This window comes from Linepithema humile, chromosome 7, assembly GCF_040581485.1.
Source record: "Linepithema humile isolate Giens D197 chromosome 7, Lhum_UNIL_v1.0, whole genome shotgun sequence".
NCBI lineage: Eukaryota > Metazoa > Arthropoda > Insecta > Hymenoptera > Formicidae > Linepithema > Linepithema humile.
The window spans coordinates 14,705,948-14,727,616 of record NC_090134.1 but is presented as its reverse complement, the minus strand read 5'-3'; the positions used below and the strand labels follow the sequence as shown (position 1 = coordinate 14,727,616).

The following is a 21,669-nucleotide window of genomic DNA, read 5'->3' as shown; positions in this document are numbered from 1 at the left end:
ACCTGGCGCTGCGCTACCGCTGCGTACTGAGCCAGCTATACATCGCGCGAAATAGACGGAGGAAGACGGAGAAACAGAATGACGTTGCACGCGCGAAAAGAAATGACCAATCGGATAGATATTACGGGTTTAGTCGGGCCTCATAAAACTTACTGCGTGTCTATCGGCTATTCTTCGGGACGCCGGGGGTAGTGTGGGCAGAACTCGCCGATATAATTTCGCGGCTGCGTTGTGTGTCGCGGCGCAACGCATATACATCCGGCGTGTTCGAGAAAGGGCTACCTCGTCGATGAGGAAGTGCGTGCGGAATGTTACGATTGTGCCAGTTTGTTCTGTTCGTTCGTTCGTTGTGCCGTGTGCGTGCTCAAGCGTAAGGCAACGCATAAGCTCAACCTCTCCCAACACCCTCTGCCGGCCGCGCGGATTGTTGTTTTTGGCACTCTTCGCAAATGTTATCTCACCAATTGGAGTTAGCGCTGCGAATAAATGTAATTGCGTTGAAACATACATCAAAGAATTGCTCTTCGATTGCTCCTTCGATATCCGTAATTGTTCCACTTAATTAATTAATAATGCTATTACATGAAAACAGTCATCAATTTTTACCTAGCAAATAACTTTATTTACATTTATTTTCTTTAAAATCTGTTTTTATACAACGATTATTCCTCAATTGCCTCTTTAATTCCCATTGTTAGATTTTTAATTTACTGTTGAGTTTTTATGTATAAAAATTAATAAAAGTGTTGATTATTTGATGTGTACGATCAGTGTTGCCAACTATTGAAAGCAATGCTGCATAAAAAGTACTAGATTTTTACAAATTTTTTAAACTGCCATATAAACTTAATATTTTTGAACAATTATTCTTATATCTTGTAATTATTTTTTTCTCAAAAGTTAAGCGTTTAATTGCTCGACTGAACTTTACATTAGTCTTTAAATATTGTAATAAATCCCATAAATTTATATTTACGATGCCTAATTTTTCATTTGTACTTTCTTGACGAATTTTATTAAGAACATTAATATTTGGCACAAATGGACCTAATTGTTCACTGTATGAAACAATAACTTTTTAATAAGTTTATTTCGCAATTGATTGGTTTTTTGTTCTCTAATTCTTTTTTAAATATGTCACGATGTACTCCCGATATAAAGCGTTTTTTTGAATGAGGATAATTACTTGTATCAACTGTCCAAATGTTGAATTTTATATCAATATCTTGATTAAAATTGAATGGACGTTCACAATAAATTGTTGATGGACAAAATCCATATATTTTATAATCAGATAAGTTTTATCATTTATATTAGTAATTTTTTTAATTTTTAAAACTGGACGTAAGGCAACTTTTTTTCAATGCAAATTAATTCTGTCAAAATGTGTGTTTAGCCAGGTTTTGGATAAACTTCCGAAAAGTTATTACCTCCGATTTGGCTGATTTTCAACCTAAATACTTATTTTATCTAGTAAATAATATTCCCAAATGGATTTTTGGCGCAAATGCCCCCTCCGCCCCCCAACTCCCTTCAAAAGTAAAACTATTTTTGTTAATTATTTTAGAAAACTATTTTGTTAATTATTTTAAAACTATTTTGTTAATTATTTTAGAAAGTATTTATTGTACGGAAAAAGTTATCAAACAAAAAATGAAGCTCATAAAAAGCTCGACAAATAAGGTCCTATACATATTTTACCTAACTCCAATATTTTAGTCGTTATCATCAATAATCTGGAGGCAGTGTGTTCCGCCTCCAGCTCCATCATCAAAAAACTATACACATAGTGTTTGGATTGAATCTCGTTTTGCGTAGAAATTCGTAAACCCATGTAGAATTTACCTCGCTTCACGTGGAAAGTGTATGCGTGGATGCAATGGGTACCGTCCTTACAAGTTGTGGCTTTTACAAGTTTTTTTATAATAACGACTAAAATATTGGAGTTAAGTAAAATATGTATAGAATCTTATTTGTCGAGCTTTTTATGAGCTTCATTTTTTGTTTCACAACTTTTTCCGTATAATGAATACTTTCTGAAATAATTAACAAAAACGGTTTTACTTTTGAGGGGGGCTGGGGGGGGGGAGGGGGCATTTGCGCCAAAAATTCATTTGGAAATATTATTTACTAGATAAAATAAGTATTTAGGCTGAATATCAGCCAAATCGGAGGTGATAGCTTTTTGGAAGTCCGCCATTAGTTAAAAAAACTTGAAAATTTAACTTTTTTGAATGTAAATTCTTATATATATAAATTTACTTGAACATTATGACATTTTTCATCAGAATAATCATTAGTTGAAATTTCACTAATTGATATATTATTTTTAACAAAACTGCAATTTTTGATTAAAATGTTTTTTTATTTTTTTATAAAAATTTAAAATATTATTTCTGTTTTGAACAATGTAAAAATAAAGATTCATTGATTTCATGCGATTATTCCATACGTTACAAATAGTTGTCCAGATTGAGTGACTTTTAGGATAAATTAGATACGATAGGGAGCGTAAAGAGTCAAAATGCCAGATTTCCGTGAGATAGAATTTGTATTATATTATAAAAACAGCTTACAAATAACATACACGTTTGCCCGACATCAGACTATCTTCAAAACAATAAAATATGAAACGTAACGTCAACATTTGCTATACGATTTACGACATTAAGGCAAGATTTGATTCGTACGATTAAAATAATAAATTATATAATTAATAATAAAGTTAAAGTACTAAAATAAATTAAACAAATGAATTAATTACTATGACGTTATTAACAACCAAATAAAAAATTATTTATTTTATACATACTTGATAAAATCCATAATACAGGTGTTCGACATTATGTATAAGAGAAGATGGAAGAGACAGAAAAAAATATGACAACTTAGTCAAAAATTAAAATGTTAATGCTAGTATTCCAATCAACGATCCGAAGCGATGAGAGACCTATGAGGAGAGGAAGAATAGGTTATAAGGAATGGAGAAAAAGATGGTAAAAGATGAGTGAAATAAAGAAAAAAGGAGAAGGGTTCTAGATCATAAGAGAGGAAAGTTTAGAACAGGAAAATATGATTTTGATAAAAGTCGGTGTCACTCTCTGACCGTTTAATCCTGCACTCTGACATTTAATAAAAATCATTTCCGAAATAAGTTTTTTGTTATAAGAAGGTTTCTCGTCCAAAATTCTTACATTGTCCCAATCAAACTCGTGAGAGGATTCAATTATATGTCTAGAAATTACAGACGGAGAACCACTTCTTTTATTAATATGCATTTTATATTTTTTTATTCTGGTGTTTAATTTTCTTTTTGTTACCCTACATAGCCTGAAAATAGTCTGATATCAGGCAGAAACGTCTGTTATTTGTAAGCTATTTTTATAATATACATACAAATTCTATCGCACGGAAATCTGGCGTTTGGCTCTTTATGCTCCCTATCATACCTAATTTGATTGTTTAATTAGCTGAGCCTTATATTTCCAAATTTTAGGATAAATTTTCCAAGTTTTATCATTAATAATATCAAAATTAATAACAGTGTTAATAACTTGATGATGACTTATTGCCCTACGAGGCATATTTGACAGTAAAAAACACCACACTTTAAAGGAAGACTTTGTTGCAATACAGCACATAAATGTATAATACTCATTTTTTTATTACATAAAAGTATTGACAAATGACAATCAAAAGGCAGAAGGATTTAAAAGTGCAAATTATTCTTGGGGAAATTATAATATAATATTATTAAAAAATTATTAAAAAATTGTTCCATAAAAATCCGAAAAAAATTTTTAATTTTTATTTGTTACGGCTGAGAAATGATTATGTATATTATTAGTAAGCATTGATAAAGAGAATTTTAAGTAAAGATGTAAAGATGTAAAGATTAAACCTTAAATTTAAAACATATCTTATGCACTATGGATATAAGACGGATAATTTTTCAAGAATATTAAGTTTATAGGGCAGTTTAAAAAATTTGTAAAAATCTAGTGCTTTCTGTGCATCATTGCTTTCAAAAGTTGGCCACACTGATCGTACGCATCAAATAATCAACATTTATTAATTTTTATAAATAAAAACTCAACAAAAATTAAAAACCTAACAATAGGAATTAAAAAAGTGATTGAGGAATAATCGTTCTATAAGAACAGATTTAAAAGAAAATAAGTGTAAATAGGATTATTTGCTAGGTAAAAATTGGTGACTGCTTTCATAGTAATAGTATTATTAATATTAATTAAGTGGAGCAATTTTGGATATCGAAGGAGCAATTGAAGAACAATTCTTTGATGTATGTTTTAACGTAATTATTTTTATTTACAGCGCCAACTTCCAATTGATCATCTCAATGCTATCTAGTAACATTTGCTTGCTTTGTGTTACTTTGTGATATTAAACATTTTACGTGTAGCTAGTAATAATTTTACAGCTTCGAGTTGTACTGTTATCACACGTGCTATATTTATTTCAGTGAGCTAAGCTGTGCGATGTCAATAATATATGAATCGATTTCTGCGTGTTATTCGCGAATACTTGGCGGAATGTTATTCGCGCGCATTTAACTTTGCGTTTAATTTTGTCATGTTCTACCAAAGGTAGAAAGTGTTTGTGAGACTGTATTCTGTATTTAAACTTTGCAATATTGATCAAAATGCATCTAAAGATTCTTTTCTTGTTCCTGAATTACTTATCATTATCGGTTGGATTGGGGAATATTGTCCTGATTATTACCGACGATCAAGACTCAATTCTAGATGGCATGGTATATAGAGTCTTCAACTTGGTTTTATTTAAATCTGAAATTAGCAGCGTTTATGATTGCAGCAATCTCACGATAAAGATTTCTTTATAACAAATCGTTCTTGTCATTATTAGGATAATGCAAATTTTATTGATGGGACTATGATGTAAAATATTGCAAAATCAGATTTGAATTGCTTCAATCGAAAACGCTATAATTGTTTAATATTTCTTTGTACATTTCGATTTATTGTATGATTTTAGACACCAATGACAAATACACTGAATCTTATAGGACGTCAGGGTATCACGTTTACAAATTGTGTAAGTTTTACAAATGTAAAAATTATTTAACATTACTGATTTGCTATTTTGGAAAATGATCACGATTCAGTTCGTAGCCTCACCCATTTGCTGTCCTAATCGAGCGTCCATCCTGACTGGACGATACCAGCATAATCATTTGACAGTGAATAATTCTATCGCTGGTGGTTGTAATAGCATACAGTGGCAACAATTAAGAGAACCGGCAACGTTTGCTGCTCTTTTGCGAAATATCGCCGGATACAAAACTTTTTATGCGGGAAAATACTTGAACGAGGTAGATCTCGTTTTTATTAGAATTAGCTGAACAATATTTATTGCTTTGATGCTTGCAAATAATTAAATTAAATTCTCTTCAAATAATTAAATTGCAAATAATTAAATTAATACTTCTGTGAGATTTCGGGGTCCAATCTTTTCACTACTATTTTATTTCTTTTTTCTTTAATTCGTATTTGCCATTTATGATTATTAAAATAAGTAAGATAAATGCGTATAATGTAGTACGGAAGCAAGAGAGTTGGCGGTGCGAATCATGTACCGATCGGATGGGACTGGTGGGCCGGTCTTGTAGGAAATTCCAAATATTACGATTATTTGTTATCGATAAATGGTACGGAAAGAAAGCACGGTAACACTGCAGGCGACTATCTTACCGACGTAATTGTGAGTATATATACAACATAATATAAACAAGTATAAAAAATGTTTTTAACAATGTTTTTATAGAGTGACAGCATCGATTAACTTTAATCGGCGATTAAAATATGTCGACGGAAATGCTAACATGAATGAAATATTATCATCAAGAAAGAAAAAGTTAAAAATTTTTTTTCTTTCCATAACGATTTCATTTTTCGTATTGGCAATTTTGTCAACAGTTTTAATCATTGGTTAAAGTAAATCGACGCTGAAATGGTTACTTTTAGCGTAACAACTTGAGTTTACATGTTTGTCTTATATTAGATTTTTGTTAATAAAAGCGAAAGTAAAGTTTCAACTATCTATATATATATTTTAGAGTAATCTAGCTGCGGATTTTATCAAAGGATATTCCCAAAATCAACCTTTCCTTATGGTATTAGCACCCCCAGCCCCTCATGCTCCTTTTACACCCGCCGATAGACATAATGATAAGTATAATGGTACAAAAGCAAAAAGGACTCCAAATTTTAACACAGCCGTGAATCAGGTACAGCATTGTACAATAATATGATTATGTTAGATAGTTCTCATGCAGTCTTACCTTTAAAATAGGATAAACATTGGTTAGTTAGACGAGGTCCATCTCCTTTACCAGACAGCGTATTGCCGCAATTAGATAAGATATACAGGAAGAGATGGGAAACTTTATTAGCTGTTGACGAACTTGTTAAAAATGTACATGAGTTGTTGGAAGAGCGAAACTTGCTGAACAACACCTACTTTATTTATACGTCTGACAATGGATATCACATTGGTAAATAATTTAACACTCTGGAATTGCGAAAATGTTAACAGTTGGGAAATACCAACAGGGAGACGCACTGAAACTTAATCAAAAAGTCATAATAAATAATACTAAAGCGTTTCGTTTTTGAAAATGATTAGAGATTTTACTTGTTGCGTTTGAACCGGTGAGCTATATAACATATTGGAATGAGTCTTGAACGCGTGGAGATGGCCAAACTAGAGGAGATATTTGAACGAAATATCTATCTTCGTTTCTAAAATTTCCAATTGACTAGTAATGATCTCCAATAATAAATGTGGAAAAAAGACAGATGTCCCCGTTTATTGTAACTTTAACCGTAAGCTACATATTAGCTCAGCAAACAGAGCAGCAACATTGTAGCAATGTTGCAATATTGTTGTAATGTTGCTACAATGTTACAACATTGCCGTAATGTTACTGCAATGTTCTGTGTTTGCTGGGCGTCTTCATAAGAAAGATTCACTCCAGTATGTTACAGCTCCACTGGTTTGAACTATCTCTGATAGCTAGTGTCATCTCGAAATTTCACCGTTAATTTGAAAACTTAATATAACTTTCAATTATACTATCTCGTACAAGAGAAAACAGTATTAAATTGTACTGCCAAAATTTTATGGATCTTTGCGTTATTTTGCTAGGACAATTTAGTATGCCCATGGACAAGCGTCAACCTTACGAGACAGATATACGAGTTCCATTATTGGTATCTGGTCCAGGAATTGACCCGTCTAGAATTTCCGCACCTGTCAGCAGTGTGGATATTTTCGCCACAGTTTTAGATATAGCTGATGTGGAATATCCATCAGATGGGACAACATTGTTTAAAACAAAGCGCAATTTGTCACAAGATCGTACAGTTTTGATAGAGTATCGGGGAGAAAGATCCAAAAATGTACCATCATCCGGTTGTCCAAGTGACAGTGATTTGAATGTTACAGTAAGTTTGAAATATTTAGAATTATTTTTTCGAATTCTATTAATTTCGCTATATATGTTTCTAGCTATGCATAAAAGAAATGGCGTGCAAATGTCAGGATGCCGCAAACAATACGTTCAGTTGTATTCGTCGTGTCTCTCTAAACTTTAATAATATTTTCTGCGTCTTTGAAGATAATCAGGTACTACACACTTACACGCTACTGTTTTAATATTTAAACTACTTACTAAAAGCTTTCTTCATTGAGAATTTTTTGGTTTTTTCTTGGATAATTACTTTCTTCAGAAATTCATTGAAGCCTACAATTTGAACGTTGACGAATACCAAATGATAAATATCGGGTACACAATGAAGAAACAATTGAGACACAGATTCAGGAAACGTCTTAAGAGAATGGCAATATGTCAAGACGCAGAATGCGTTCTCACAGGATTGGGAAACAAATATACATAATAGCAATAGATTACGTTTACTATTTGTATGTCATACATTGTACTACTATACATATCGGATGCATGTATTTGCGCGTAATTATTAAAGTATAATAAAGTATCTTAAATCAAGCTACGGTTTCCGTTTTGTTATTATAGCATGCTATGATAATAACGGAATAGTTTTGAAAAACTCTATATCGTACCTAGGTTGGAAATAAGAGAGCGCCGAAAGTTGTCTTATTTCGAATTATTGCATTTATGGAAATCGCTGTCGAAGAATACGCCGCGAATCTGGATATAAGAATAACTCACCCTGCGCTTGCGGGGAGGGATTCACCCCCACGACGGAACTGTTTTCTTAGCAAATATTTTTATTAAAGCCCCGCGGAGAGAGCCTCGAATATCTGAATAGCAATGGCGATATTCGCGTAGGAAAAAGCAGGAGGGGATCTGGAGGTGGAAAAAAGCTGAGCGTCGAAGACAGAACGCGAGACTATATATCAGACGTGTACATATTTATATTGCTAAAACGTTTCCGGTTCCTCCGAGGATTTATGACGATGCGCGCAGAGTAACAATCTCGCTCTCGATAAACTCTAGCTTGCTCGTGTTATTATTTTACACGTAAGCGATATAAGCCACACAGTATACACGTATTGCAGATAGCGAACATGAAGAAGTAATAAAAAAATATATATGGTTTAGCTACATCTTAAACAGATATATGATAAAATAATATTTAAGATAATAATAAAATCAAACTCTATATATAAAGCATTAATATTATAAGCATCAATTTAAAAAATTTTTTTTGTTTTTTATTTATTCTAGCGCGAGGTTATGTCGGAAACGAAATGGAGGAATTCAGGTAACTTTTAGACGATTAACCGAAACTTGTTTCACAAACATAAAAATATACAACTTATTTTTGTCAATTATTTATAATGAATAAATACTTACACAATCTTAATTTCAAGTTCAGACACTTGAAAATCGCACATTTGGTTGAGAATTGTGGAGTAATTATTTTGACGCGGCGTATATACACACGGTCACAGGAATGCCTTAACACATGAACTTGCACGAGTGTGAATTTCACAAACCAATTCAAATGTGCCTCGACACTCGTTGACAAATTCATGTGTTAAGGCATTCCCATGATCGTGTGTACAATACGTTAACAAATTGACAAATACTTAAGACTCGACAGCAAAAAAAATAAAAAAGACCGGGATCAGTAATAAATCTTTTTGCGTCTACTACTACTAAACTATAAAACTTATTATAAAATTTGTTTTGAAGTGACATACATTCTAAGATAGAGTATTTAATTGCCTATAATTATGCCTATTAAATTTTTTAGCATGTACAGAAAAAGAAATTATAAATTTATAAACAAAATTAGAGAAAGTGTTATAACTGATCCCATATTCAGAATAGTTGTAACAGCGCATGGTGTAAGTTGTAACACATTTTTTAGATAGATTATATTGATTTATTAGTCTTTTAATCTTTTTTTAACTTTAAAGTCAACAAAAATTAAATGAGATCTTAGAATATAAACGTACTCTTATAGAAAATAATTAATTAAAAATGTTCAAAAACTAAAATTAATCTCTGCAAAAACAAAAGTAGCTAAATTTCCTTTTATAATCAATGAAAATCACATTAGGTCTTTTATAATAATAATAATTAATACGTTATTTTACATAAGTATAAGCGCTAAGTATAAAATTTCTTAGTTAGATAACAAATCATTCTGATTCACAATTGCATCAATTAATAAGTTATCTTTTCCGCACTAAAGATAAAACTTCTTAGTTAGGTAACAAATCACGAGAAAGAAATTTAAAAAAATTAAAAACAAAATAAAACTACAATATTAGAATTAGTTAACTTTACAACTTATTGTCATCGTGGCAAATTATTAGAATCCTTCTCGAGGTAAACTGTTGTTACAACTGTCCCCGGGACAAACTATTACAAAACTGTTCTCTAATGGCTTTTTCACATTTGAGACAAAAAATTCGGTTTTTTTCTTGAACAAATTGTATCAAAAACAACAATAATACAATCTCAAATGTCTGAAGAAAAATATTGTGAAATAATATTATACATTCGTAGCACCAAAATCAAAATAACAAAGATGTATTGTATAGTAGACCCCTGTATAACACGGGGGATACATTTCGTGTTATACAAATCCATGTTATACGAGTCACATAGGTTATACATATATAGATTATGTATACATGTAAAAACACATATTTATAAAAGATGTAACAGTTTTTATTATAAAAAATGTAAAGTAAATATTTTAAAAATGTAGCTTTTATACGGAAAGAATGTGAAAATGTAAACTTATTTATCGCGTTGCAAGTGCCCGTTTTATCGTGTTATACGAGGCACAATTTTTCTATCGTGTTGTACGAACCCGTGTTGTACAGAGGTCTACTGCACTTGTAAAAACTTATTTTGGAAAATAGCAATAAGTTCTCCTGCATACATCTGGCTCATTTGTTTGCGTACGCTTGGATACTAACGAACATGTCAAGAGTTGATAAACGAATGTCTCTTCATATGACATATACATAAATATCTATAATAGTTTGTGAAATAATTGCACTGCTATAACTGACCCATTGTTACATGATCCCAGTTTTCCCTACTTTTCGGCGGGCGGTTAGTTTTATATTTGCGGGGATAGAACTTTCTCTCGAAATTTTTACCTCCTAGAATTTTAAGATTTTTCGTAACGTATAATTTGTATATGGCACGCTATGATTGACCGTGGTGCGTTGGCCGTGCGCACGTGGTTTGTCATGAACTTGATTTTCAGATTGCATTGCTATTACACAAGTTTTCTAACTTGCTCTTGGTTTTTATAACCAATAGCTAATTCACAAGACTACTTGATCGAATTCTACTAGCTTTGAGACGGTTCCGTCAAATAATATTTTAGCGGAACAATTATTCTAGCAGGGAAAGAACGTGATGGAATTATTTGTTATTTTTCTCACATTAATTTCGATTCGATAAATGTAAGGCGCGCTTTGTAAGGCTGTGTTTTTACGTTTAATTTCAGAATAGATCTTTTACTCAGAATTTTTACGGTATCTCGGATACAAAGGAAACAACTTTATTTTTATTATATACGCACTTTATACTTGATTCTTCATGTTATACATGAAAAGTAGAACCGTGTATCTCTCAATTGCATACGTGAAGGATTAAACGCCCGCATATCCATGAACATTCTTGAAAGTGTGATGAGACCGGCGAGTGCCGATGCACAAAACGTCTTGCATTCGCCCCTTTCGATGTCGAGGACCGTGAAAGATGCTCTTTCACGTAACGTGAATGAATGTCAAAATGTTTGTAGAGCATACGGTAGCCGGTCTGTGGGCCTGTTTAATCGTTTGCGCAGATGGCAGTACAACTACCAATCGCGTGCGCAAAGATCGCTTTTGAGATTATCGCTGGCAAAGTTGCGGCGAAGCTGACAATGCCGAAAAAGAAATACGGGCTTATTTCGCAAGATTTACATTTTGCGCTTTCTTTGAGAAAAATAGGTGAGTTTGGATGAATTGTGTGAGGAATTTGTTTGTGTAAAACTGAATGAACAAATAGGAATAAAAAGAAATGAGAAAACTACAACAATTCCATAATCTAATTTTAGTGATATTTAATTTACATATTTATCAAATCAATTTTTATTAATTTTTTTAAGTATATCTTTATCTGTCTTGCAAAGAGTAATTGTTGTATTCTTCGAGTCAATTAAATTAATTGTTTGAAACATAGATAATCATGTTTGAATCCGTAATATATTTACTATATCATTTTTTCAATTTTTTTCTAATTGATGTTTTATTAATGTTACATAGTAATTCGATTCGATTCAGTTTGTAATCTATGTAACTCCGCAGTATTTTTTTTTTTTTTTTTTTTGACAACAACGGTACTTTGACACGAGGATTTTCCCCGGATCCTTCAATCCTCGATCGATCGGTCGATTGAGCGTTTAGTGATCTTCGTTACATCGTCGCTGAAACGTGTAGGTAAGTCGGCTTGCGGACGAGTCCTTTTATTCTCTCTTTATTGATCATTCGAGCGAGCGATTGCCTCCTTGTTGGCTAGGATCAATGGCTTTCATTGCCTTTCGAGCTGTAGATCCAGGGTTTACTTTCGCTCCCCTTCTCCCTCCATCCGGCGGTTTCTTCTGCTCAGATACTTATGCCAACTTGTGCTTATATTATGAAGAGAATTATAAAAGGAATCTGTTTTTACATTGAAAAAACATAAAAATCGCGAGATAATTGCAAAAAGCCTACGCAAAAATATGTATATAGAACAATTTTTGCAACTCCATAGGGTCGTTTAAATTTGCAAAATTTTCGAAATTTAAATTTTGTTTGAATTTTCCACCCTGTTTTCTAGTGCGAAAGCATTTTCGAGGAAAATCGATTAATGGAGGTGAAAATAAAAACTTTGCCCTTTAAAACAATCCCAGAAAAATTGTTGCATGATTTTTTTTCGCAAAATTATAACAGTTTCAAAGATCAGTATTTTTTTTATAAAAAGGACATTGCCCATCTTTATATGTGGTTTTGGGCCATGAGCGAATAAGTCACACATCGATTAATAGAAGAGTGTTGGAAGAATAAAGAATAAATTATCATAATTGTTGAAAGGATCGTCAGAGTTACAAAACTACTAAGAAGCGTTACATTTCTATAATGAATAATGATTACATTTTTTGATCGACAATCGGGGATCAAATAGTGCATCTTAAAGAGTTAAAAAGTTATCAAAAACCACCTTTCTATCTCCTATAATTTTGGAGATATTTTGAATTTTTTATTTTAATAATATACTTAATTGGGTTTCTTTACTATTCACGAATGGCCCAAAATGGACAAATGGACCTTTAGTGATTTAATTTTGTTGTTGAGTGTATATGTACTAAATACGCAGATATAATTTGTTACGAGATTATATTACAATTAAAAACAAAAATACTATGTTTCAGTTTATTTTTGTTAATATTTTTATGTTGCTTTTCTTCTTTTGTGTTTTATTTTTCATTTGTTCTTTATCAAATACTTCCCGATCCAGATCTGTATATTCATCAAAATGTAAAAATATCCATTGGTATTATTGTTATACAATAATAAACTACTCAACTAATAACATATATCGACGATAATAGTTATAAAATATATATTTCACACGTTTTAAAATAAAAAATCGTGACATTCATCGAACGTATTAAAAACTAAGCAATTTACAATCTCGTGCTTCCCAGTGATCTGTCTTCAAACGGCATCCCTTGTTATTCGATAATTAACTTCTCTTTCTCGCAGTGTGACTCGGCGCGATGCGAAGCGAAGCGTATTCTCTGATTTTCCTTTGCCTGACTCGCGCCTTCTTTCTCTTCAAGATCGGCAACGCGGAAAATGCGAATATACTGTAAATTAGTGAATTGGAAAATAACGGAATGGAAGCGTTTCTCCTTTGACAGACCTTGCGACCATCGCGTTGAATGCGTAACAAGATCAGAGAGCTAAACCATGATAGAACGATGGAATTGTTAGAGCCCATCTTAAATAGCAACAATAAGCAGTAGGACTCTTCAATCTGAAAGTGTGATATCTAGTTAAAGCACAATCTGCCAAGAATAAAAATATTCTATTTTATAAAAATTTAATATTTATTAAAAATATAATAATATATATGTACTAAAGATAAATTTGTGTAAACTATCATCAAAAGGTTATTGATTTGATAATTTTGATATGATATGTTAGACGATATATCGATTTTTTGCCGGTTAAGGAAGCTTGCTGGATAAAATATTATAGTAAGAATTATTTGAAACTCATAAAATATTTGTTCAAGCATAATTTACATACCATGTAAAGTTAAAATTAATTGACCATCTAACTTTTAAGAATATTAATATCAAAGTTAGCATTTTATACGCGAGCACTTATGGGCGTCGTGCGTGAACATATCACCATTAATAAAAAAAGGATTAATTTAACGATAAGATTTGGATTAAAAAATGTTTAAAATATAAAATAAACATTTTTAAAAAACACATTTTAAAAAGAAACAAAACATTATTTTATCACATTGTTTCAAAGATATGAAAAATATATTCAAAAATATGTGTTTTCTGTATGTGTAAAACTGTAGTGACATTTAAAGATTTAAACTTCAGACGATACTTCAGGGGGCAGACAATATAACAAATTTATGCGCTGTTGCGTTGTTTTCTATAAAACATCTTCATTATTTTAAACTAACTTGTCGGTGCCTTTGTTTATCAAAATAATATACTTTATCATATAAGTGTTAAACAGAGAACGCTTTATAAACTTCTCTTTTTACCGCCCGCCCTGAAAAGTATCAAACAATCCGCCTTAAATATATCTAATTTTCTGCGCGTGACATCAAAAACAAGCGCGTTTTTAATTGCTGATCTATTTCTATACAATGCGTCGGGTTTGTCGTTCACGGTGAGAAACTCGCATTACCGAACTACAGTAGTCTAATCAAACATGGAGCTATTAACCGGGTCAACATTTCGAGTTTAGGGGTACTTAGTGCCGAAGACTTCGCGGTACCTATGTCAATGATGCACACCCATACGCACACCCGGCACACACGCGTACATACGCTCCTTTGTCGAGTAATACGATGAATGAGTAGCAAAGCGGCCGTGTCGGGCGATCCTTAAATAAATATCTAATGTGCACAACCCCGCTCGGCCCCCGCCAATATTGTTTTAGGCACGGCGAGGTACGGCGAGCCGAATTTTGTAACTCGAGAAATGAGCGCGACTCGCGTGCGGCAGCAATGAAACGGGATGAAACGGGATAATAGCGGGATGTAATAGGTGTTCCAAGATTTTGTCAAGTACTTAAGCTCGCGGATATACTGTTACATAAGGAGTGCGAGCTCCCTCGCAAATTTATCCTAAAGAAGAATATCGTGACATCCAGCTCGAACGTTGTTCAGCGATAATTTTATTTTGCGATACAAGTTTGAAAAAAGAAGAACAGAATAAGTTGCATTTTTCGTTTAATCTTAAGTGGTTTTAACACAAATTAAATTTGAATATTATTAATTGTAAAAATCGCAAAAAAGACGTTAAAAGAGTTATTTGAAAAAGAAATTGTAGTTCAGGGAAAATTGATTCTGAATAATCGAGAAATTTCTTAATAAATGTACGGAGAATCCGAGACGCTCTGTATAAGCGTACATATTTTGCTGAGATTTAACTGTGAAACTCTTTCCGCTCCCCCGTAGCTTACAGCCACTACTTCCGCAATGCCTATTTGCTTGCGAAAAGCGCTTTTTCAAGGAAAATCATGCGGGCGTAATTCGCATAATGCCACTTGCTCCAAGTATTTTCTCTTACGAATGCGCTTTTAAAATCCGGCAAAATTTTGCACCTTTCACTCGCGTCACTCCAACTTTATCATAAATCATCTCGTGATATTCCGCAACTGAAAAGCTCGTGATAATGTCAATGCCAGAAGAAAATATCGCGTTTTGATACGCTTCCGCTCTCTTTCTTTCTCTGTTCCACTTTGGCTAGCGTTTGTCGCGGAAATAATTAATTAAGAGCAGAAAGCTCACCCCCTTCTCTCCGTCTCTTTCTCGCCTGTCTATCTACGCTCTCCTTCCGCACGCTTCCCTCCGCACTAACTCATAACTGCGCGCTCTCGCCTCTCGCTACACCACCGTACACCCTTTACCCGACGCACAACCCTTATTACCGTGTCGCAGCTCGGTTAACGCGAGCGGGTTAATGAACAAGCTCGGGCAAATATAGAATTTCTCATAAAAACTACAAATTACTGCTACCGCGGGTGCGTAGCGAACGACCGGCCGTACATTTTTTCACTCTCGCAAAATTATACAACGCGGTGTATAATACGTGAGAATAGGGAATAATAAAATTGCGCCGAGAGAGAGAGAGAGAGAGAGAAATAGAGAGAGAGAGAGAGAGAGAGAGAGGGAGAGAGCGTAGCACTTTGAAGATCGTGCCCGGCCACCACGATTTCCCGAAAGGCAGTTTCGCGGCGGATAATACGGTGGATGAAAAAATCTGCAAGCGCCAAGCGCTGTCGGAGGGCGTAAAAAAAGGTACGTTTCGACGGAGAACTCGTTAATTGGAAAGGAGGTGGTGCGCGCCGCGGTCCGACAATCGCAATTGCGCGAGTTGAGATCCTCGCGGTCCACAATGGAAACGCGAGTTGAAACCGCGCGGCGTAGGCACGATAGCAGTTTAATTACGTGATTTATTTCAACTCCGTCGCGAGTCGCACGGAACTCTTCCCCTTGTGCGTGCGAGGGAGATAAGGTGTAATTCCCGATCCTGTGAAATTTACTCACCGTTAATAATCCAGCGCGCACACGACAGACGTACACCGATGTACGCACGCCTACACGCGTACGGACGATACGTACACGCGTGCACCCGACGCCGGTGTATCCCGCCGTCGTCATCCGCGAGAGCGGCGCGTTCGCATTATATTATTACACTCGTGCTGCTGTTTGTCAGCTTAAAACCGGGAGCCATTAGCAGGTATTATTTTAGCCGTGATCCACTGTTAACGGGAACAATGGTGCCGGTACGCCCGACGTCCCACGATATTAAATGAAGCGAAGTGATACATTTCGAAAGGGGACAGGAACGAGCAAATAGGGACGACGACGCGTTGCGGGATACAGGCTGGAGGGAGAGTAGAGAAAACCTGGTCTTTCTCTCTCCCCCCCCCTCTCTCTCTCTCTCTCTCTCTCTCTCTCTTTCTCTCTCGCGAAGCACCGAAGAGGGACAGAACAGGAATAGGGGTGTAGCGCAGCGGGGCCGAGGGGGGGTAAGACGAGGGCTCGTCGCGTATTACGTTACGCCTCTGGCCTGTGTAAATACCGCAGCGCTGTAATCTAGAGTTAATGGTGCTCTAGTGACGCGAGGATCTATCGAGAGTACTATCGTCCCCGTATAAACCCACCCTCGGAAAGTCCTTCGGCGCGCGAAGCGAGAGAGGAGCCCGAGCTCCTCTTTGCTCTCGGATGGAGCTTTGCTTAATGATGTCCGGGAGCTACGCTTAAATTTCATTTCGCGCATCCGGCTCGTCTCCGCGTCGGCTTTAGCCGAAGCTGATTCACCTGAAACTTTCAGTTGGCCTTTTCCCCGTGATACGAGCTCGCGTGGAAATTTGTTCGAGAGTTCGCATCGTCGCGTTGTGAGGCGGCTTCGCATAAAATGCGATAAAGTTTTTTATCGGCTCTATCGCTCTTAAGGACGATTGTGACAATTAGTTTAAAGATGAACAAAATGACAAGATGTAAAGTGAAAGTAACAAATCAAATGTCGGTAATGAGAAGCAGGTATCTCAGCGGTTTCTCCCGAAAACATATATGTAAATTCCGACACACTACCTACTTAAAATAGTATTTAGAATTAGAATACTGATTAGTCCGATAAAGACGCAAATTCAAGAATATCTTCCTTTTAAATTAATTACTATATCTACATTTAATTAATTAACATGTCACATTCATCTGTCACAAATCACTTTGTTTTTTTCCAAAATATTACATATTAGCCTTTTTTCTTTTGTTTTCTTCACTGATTTGATCATACTTTCTTCATTGTATGCTTTAAAAGAGATGGATTTGATTTAGCCGTTGATTTGATGCCGCGTCAATCTGGCGCATCGATCCGGCGCGGAATAGAGTCTAACGAATGCAGATGGTAATCTGGCGATGCGTTTCAGGCCGTGCGCGATATTATGCATATCGTTTCGCGGCCGGGACACTGTCGTTGACAGCGCAATTACCGCATCATCTCGCGTCTGCGATTGTGCGCCCGACTTCGCTATCCTTTTGTAACGTCGTCTTCGACGTCGACGGAAATCACGCCTCGCATTATTTATGCGCCACGTGATCATCGAATGATCAATCTCTATCTCTAAACCATTATTTTTATTACATGAATCATTTAGTGGTCCTAACGTCACAGCCTAAATACGTATATAAACGTTTAAAAGATATCTTAGACTTTGGGAAATGGCAACTTGCCGCGTATTTTGTCGTTTTTTCGAAACACGGCTTTCGGATATACAGTCAGTTTCTTTAAATCTCACTGAATTGACTAGTCATCGTTTTTTTTTCCTTGGTACACGAATTTATTTAATCGTTGTAATAAAGTGACAGTCATGACTGTTCGACAACTGGGGTGCTTTACAACTATGCCGGCGAGATAAAACGCGCAAAAAAACGACAACGGGTGAGAGAATGCGTGTGTCAGGCGGATGCACACACCTGTCAGAGATCAGTATGTAATCGCGAAAATCAAAGAAGCCGTGGCCAGCGGCGCGAGAGACGTTGCGCCGGCGGATATATGTACGTTTTACAAGCGGGTGACAGTCGAGAGAGAGAGACGATTTTGAGGGCGTTACTAGGCAGGAAGCCATTTTGGGGGCCGGTGCTTTTGATTAATGAACTGCCGGAGAGTGTGTGTGCTGTTCTTGCGCTTTGTCGACGGGAATAATAATCGGGAATCCTTGTTGGGGTATCAAATAGGAATCAGCTCTCGCGTCGCATAATCGATTAATAGCGGTTCGGATAATGCGCGCCGTGCCGTATGCATATACCGAATGCGATATCATGCTCTCGCACATAGCCTCGCATTTCTATCTTATCTTCTCTTTTCATCTTACGTTTCGTTCAACAAATATCCTTCAACAGTTTACAATGGATTGTTTGATTAACTTGTATTATTCTTGAACTTTCGACCGCATAATTTAATGCCAGTTTAGAGGTGTCGCCAAATGAGAGGCAGCACAGAATAAGTTCGTTTTTCAGATTTCACGATAAAATGTCAAAGAGGTTAGCAAGATTTCTAGAATAAAGCATGTTTATTTCAAGTTTTTCTCATTCATGAAAACTTTAACTTCAAGTCTGTAAGAGTGTCATTGAATACTGGACGTGCTACTAAATTGTGTGTCCTCTATAACTCTCGTAAATATTGAAATTTAAAGACTTGCAATTTATTTTACTCAAGCACAAAATAATAAATAATAACAACAATCCTTTCGGCGCTATTCACGTATGTATAGCGAAGATTCAGAATATTTCGCTTATTCTAATACGATTGTCAATTATATAACGCATGAAACAGTCGACGGCGAAAGGCGAGCTGCTTTTCGCTTGAAAATATCGGCGGATTCTCGCAGTGTCGGCGTAATAAATCAGGAGGTGGCCGCTTCCTGGCGTCGGGAAGGGTGTGTACCTATGTACATACATATAGACGTATATATATATATATAGATGCGTTTTAAAACCTTAAATTCTCAATTTATATCTCGCTACGGCGACAAAGGCACCCTGTGATACACGGTGACAACTTCCGGGATAGCCGGCGGCCCTCGGCAGTGTCGTCGCGGATGTGATTGGCCGTCTCCGGAGATGGTGGGTGTGGCCCCCACACAGCCAGCCGGTAACCATCATCCCTCTTGTCGTCGACACTTCGCGGAGAGTGCCGTCCCCTCTACTTTCCCATCACCGGGGCGAAACGTACGGCTTACCCGCTAAACGAATCCTCTCTCGACCCCGAGCGCGCGGCTCGGAGGGGGAACACTTCGAAGACATCCTCGAAGGGGAAGGCAAAGACGGACGCGATGCACCCTTGGGAGGGGTAAGGCGGTGCGGGTAGGCTATCCGTGTCGAGGGACGGATAATCGGTCGGCATTACTGTCCTGCCCGTAGCAACGTATACATATATTTCCGTTCAGAACGCCTTTGGAAGGACCTCTGCCGAGGCGAAGCTGTTTGCTTCCCGATTTTATACAGGAACGAGAGAGTCACGAACGGACCTTTAGGAATAAAAATAAGAAACTGTAATAACCCCGAGTAGTTTCTACTACCGTAATTGACAAAAAAAGTTATAAATTCGCAAAACGGAAGAGTCCTCACTTCATCTCCAAATTTCTTCTTCTTAACTCTTAATAGGATTTTCTTAATAGTATAGGGGAATTTCTAGAATTGGAGTTGCCAATCTCTTCAACTGTTTTTACTTCAACAAGTATCGATGTTGAATGTTGAAGTTGTAAAAGAGTTAGAGGTACTCTAAGTTATCTCTATTAAACAGAGCGGTTTAAATAGAAATGTTTTTGATTTATAATGTAAATATGATTCTGTAGGCTTTAGAATTATTCCATTTTTGCAACAGACAATTGAATTAAGTTAGAAGAAAAAAGCTTTATAATCTGCAAAATCTTTAAAATACAAGATGGTTTCAACTTGTAAATTTATGACTGTCAAACTTTGTCGACAACCGAGATAAAAATAATCTAGAATCCAATCTTACTGGAAAATGTAATCTAGCATTGAAAGCGCTGTTTGATAAGACGTTTGCATTTAGATTAACGTATCGCTGTTTAATCCAAATACACTCCAAAAAATGTGTGTAGGATTAAAAGACTTTTTGTACGTTTTTCCCGACTTGATAAAAAATAAAAAAAAACATGAATTAAATAACAAAAAATAAAATATAATGAAGAAAAATAACTATTAAAATCAAAATAATTAAAAAAAATAAATAAAGAGACCACGCTACCGTATATCGGCAAAGCTTGTAATTCGATCTGTTCGCTCCTCCTAGAACCGAGATATTCCTATGTAATTCCCACGAGTGATATCTAACGACGGTTAATATACTTCGTGGGAATGATACCACTCGATCCCGTAATGCCTTTTTGCAACGAATATTTCCGACGCGTCTGCCAAGAGCTTACCTCTCATACTGCGAACAGCAGACTCGAAAGTGAGCCGATCTTCCGTAAAGAGTTCTTCTCCGTTTGCGTCCTGCAATCTGGACCGGGTAAATCCGTCGGGATTTCACGCGTCGCGTCGCATTATCAAATCCTATGTCGAGTTAGACGGATTAGAACGCGTTGAAGTAGGTCCTGCCTACGGCCGAACGCGCCCCTTTCCGTATCTCGTCCTTCGTCTTGTTTTTATTCGCTGCATGCAATATAGCGCCTAGTAAAAGAAGGGGTGGAGCACTGCTTCTTTCATATCAATGTCGATGAAATGTCATTTGGTGTTTTGTATCAGCACCGCGTATCATGTCACTGTGAAATATAAAATATTATTCCAAAAGCATGTCTGCGATGTTTATATCGTTGACATTTTTGCGTCAATAATTTAACATTTGGCTGAACATTTGTTGAACAATAAGTCGTTATCGTTTATAAGACAGTTAAGCTAGAATCTTCATCTTTGAGGGAAAACTAGGCGGGTTCAATACACAGAGAGGTGGCGAGAAAATAATCGGCCGCGTATATATCGCGGCGGTGGCGGCGGCGGCAGCGGCGGCGGCGGCGGCGGCGGCGACGGCGAAGGCGAAGGCGAAGGCGAAGATTCCCGAGAGATAGGAGGAGGATGGCGGTGTCGTTTCGCGGTAATTCGATCCACGCGCCGTCACGTGACCTAAGTGTACTTCCGTCTCGTGGCGAGGGTGATTTGCGGTGGTGTTGGCGCGCTATCATGGCGCGGCTTCAACGTTCGTGCAGCTGACGGCTCAATTATCTCAGCGAGGGTCTCACACAGTCACGCCTGCGACCTACGTGCCTATCCCCTACGGTCCCGGGAACCTACGAGAGCAGCCGACAACCCCAAGCCCATTGTCCTCCAGCTATTAACCGCCCTCCTCGCGCACCCGA

The 21,669-nt window shown here is 36.1% G+C and overlaps 1 protein-coding gene across 13 annotated transcripts; it reads left to right on the top strand.

The window, feature by feature from the left end:
- LOC105679262 (N-acetylglucosamine-6-sulfatase-like) lies at positions 1-8,050 on the top strand. 13 transcript variants are annotated; one of them, XM_012379175.2, is made up of 11 exons: positions 357-488; positions 4,336-4,370; positions 4,484-4,774; positions 5,017-5,076; positions 5,147-5,353; positions 5,581-5,742; positions 6,098-6,268; positions 6,334-6,535; positions 7,189-7,487; positions 7,552-7,668; positions 7,773-8,050. In XM_012379175.2, exons 3-11 carry the CDS (start codon positions 4,664-4,666, stop codon positions 7,938-7,940), a joined length of 1,497 nt encoding a protein of 498 aa, XP_012234598.1. In that variant the 5' UTR covers positions 357-488; positions 4,336-4,370; positions 4,484-4,663; the 3' UTR covers positions 7,941-8,050. The 13 variants fall into 13 exon arrangements, with proteins under 13 accessions (XP_012234595.1, XP_012234601.1, XP_067215472.1 ...); XM_012379178.2 differs by lacking the exons at positions 357-488; positions 4,336-4,370 and adding an exon at positions 3-297; XM_067359371.1 differs by lacking the exons at positions 357-488; positions 4,336-4,370 and adding an exon at positions 3-356.
- Positions 8,051-21,669: the final 13,619 nt, after the last annotated feature.

Coding starts and splice junctions, on each gene's coding strand:
- LOC105679262 (XM_012379172.2), top strand. CDS start 290: ATGAGGAAGTGCGTGCGGAATGTTACGATTGTGCCAGTTTGTTCTGTT. Junction 6,269..6,333: donor TTAACACAGCCGTGAATCAG/GTACAGCATTGT, acceptor CCTTTAAAATAG/GATAAACATTGGTTAGTTAG. Junction 6,536..7,188: donor TGACAATGGATATCACATTG/GTAAATAATTTA, acceptor TTATTTTGCTAG/GACAATTTAGTATGCCCATG.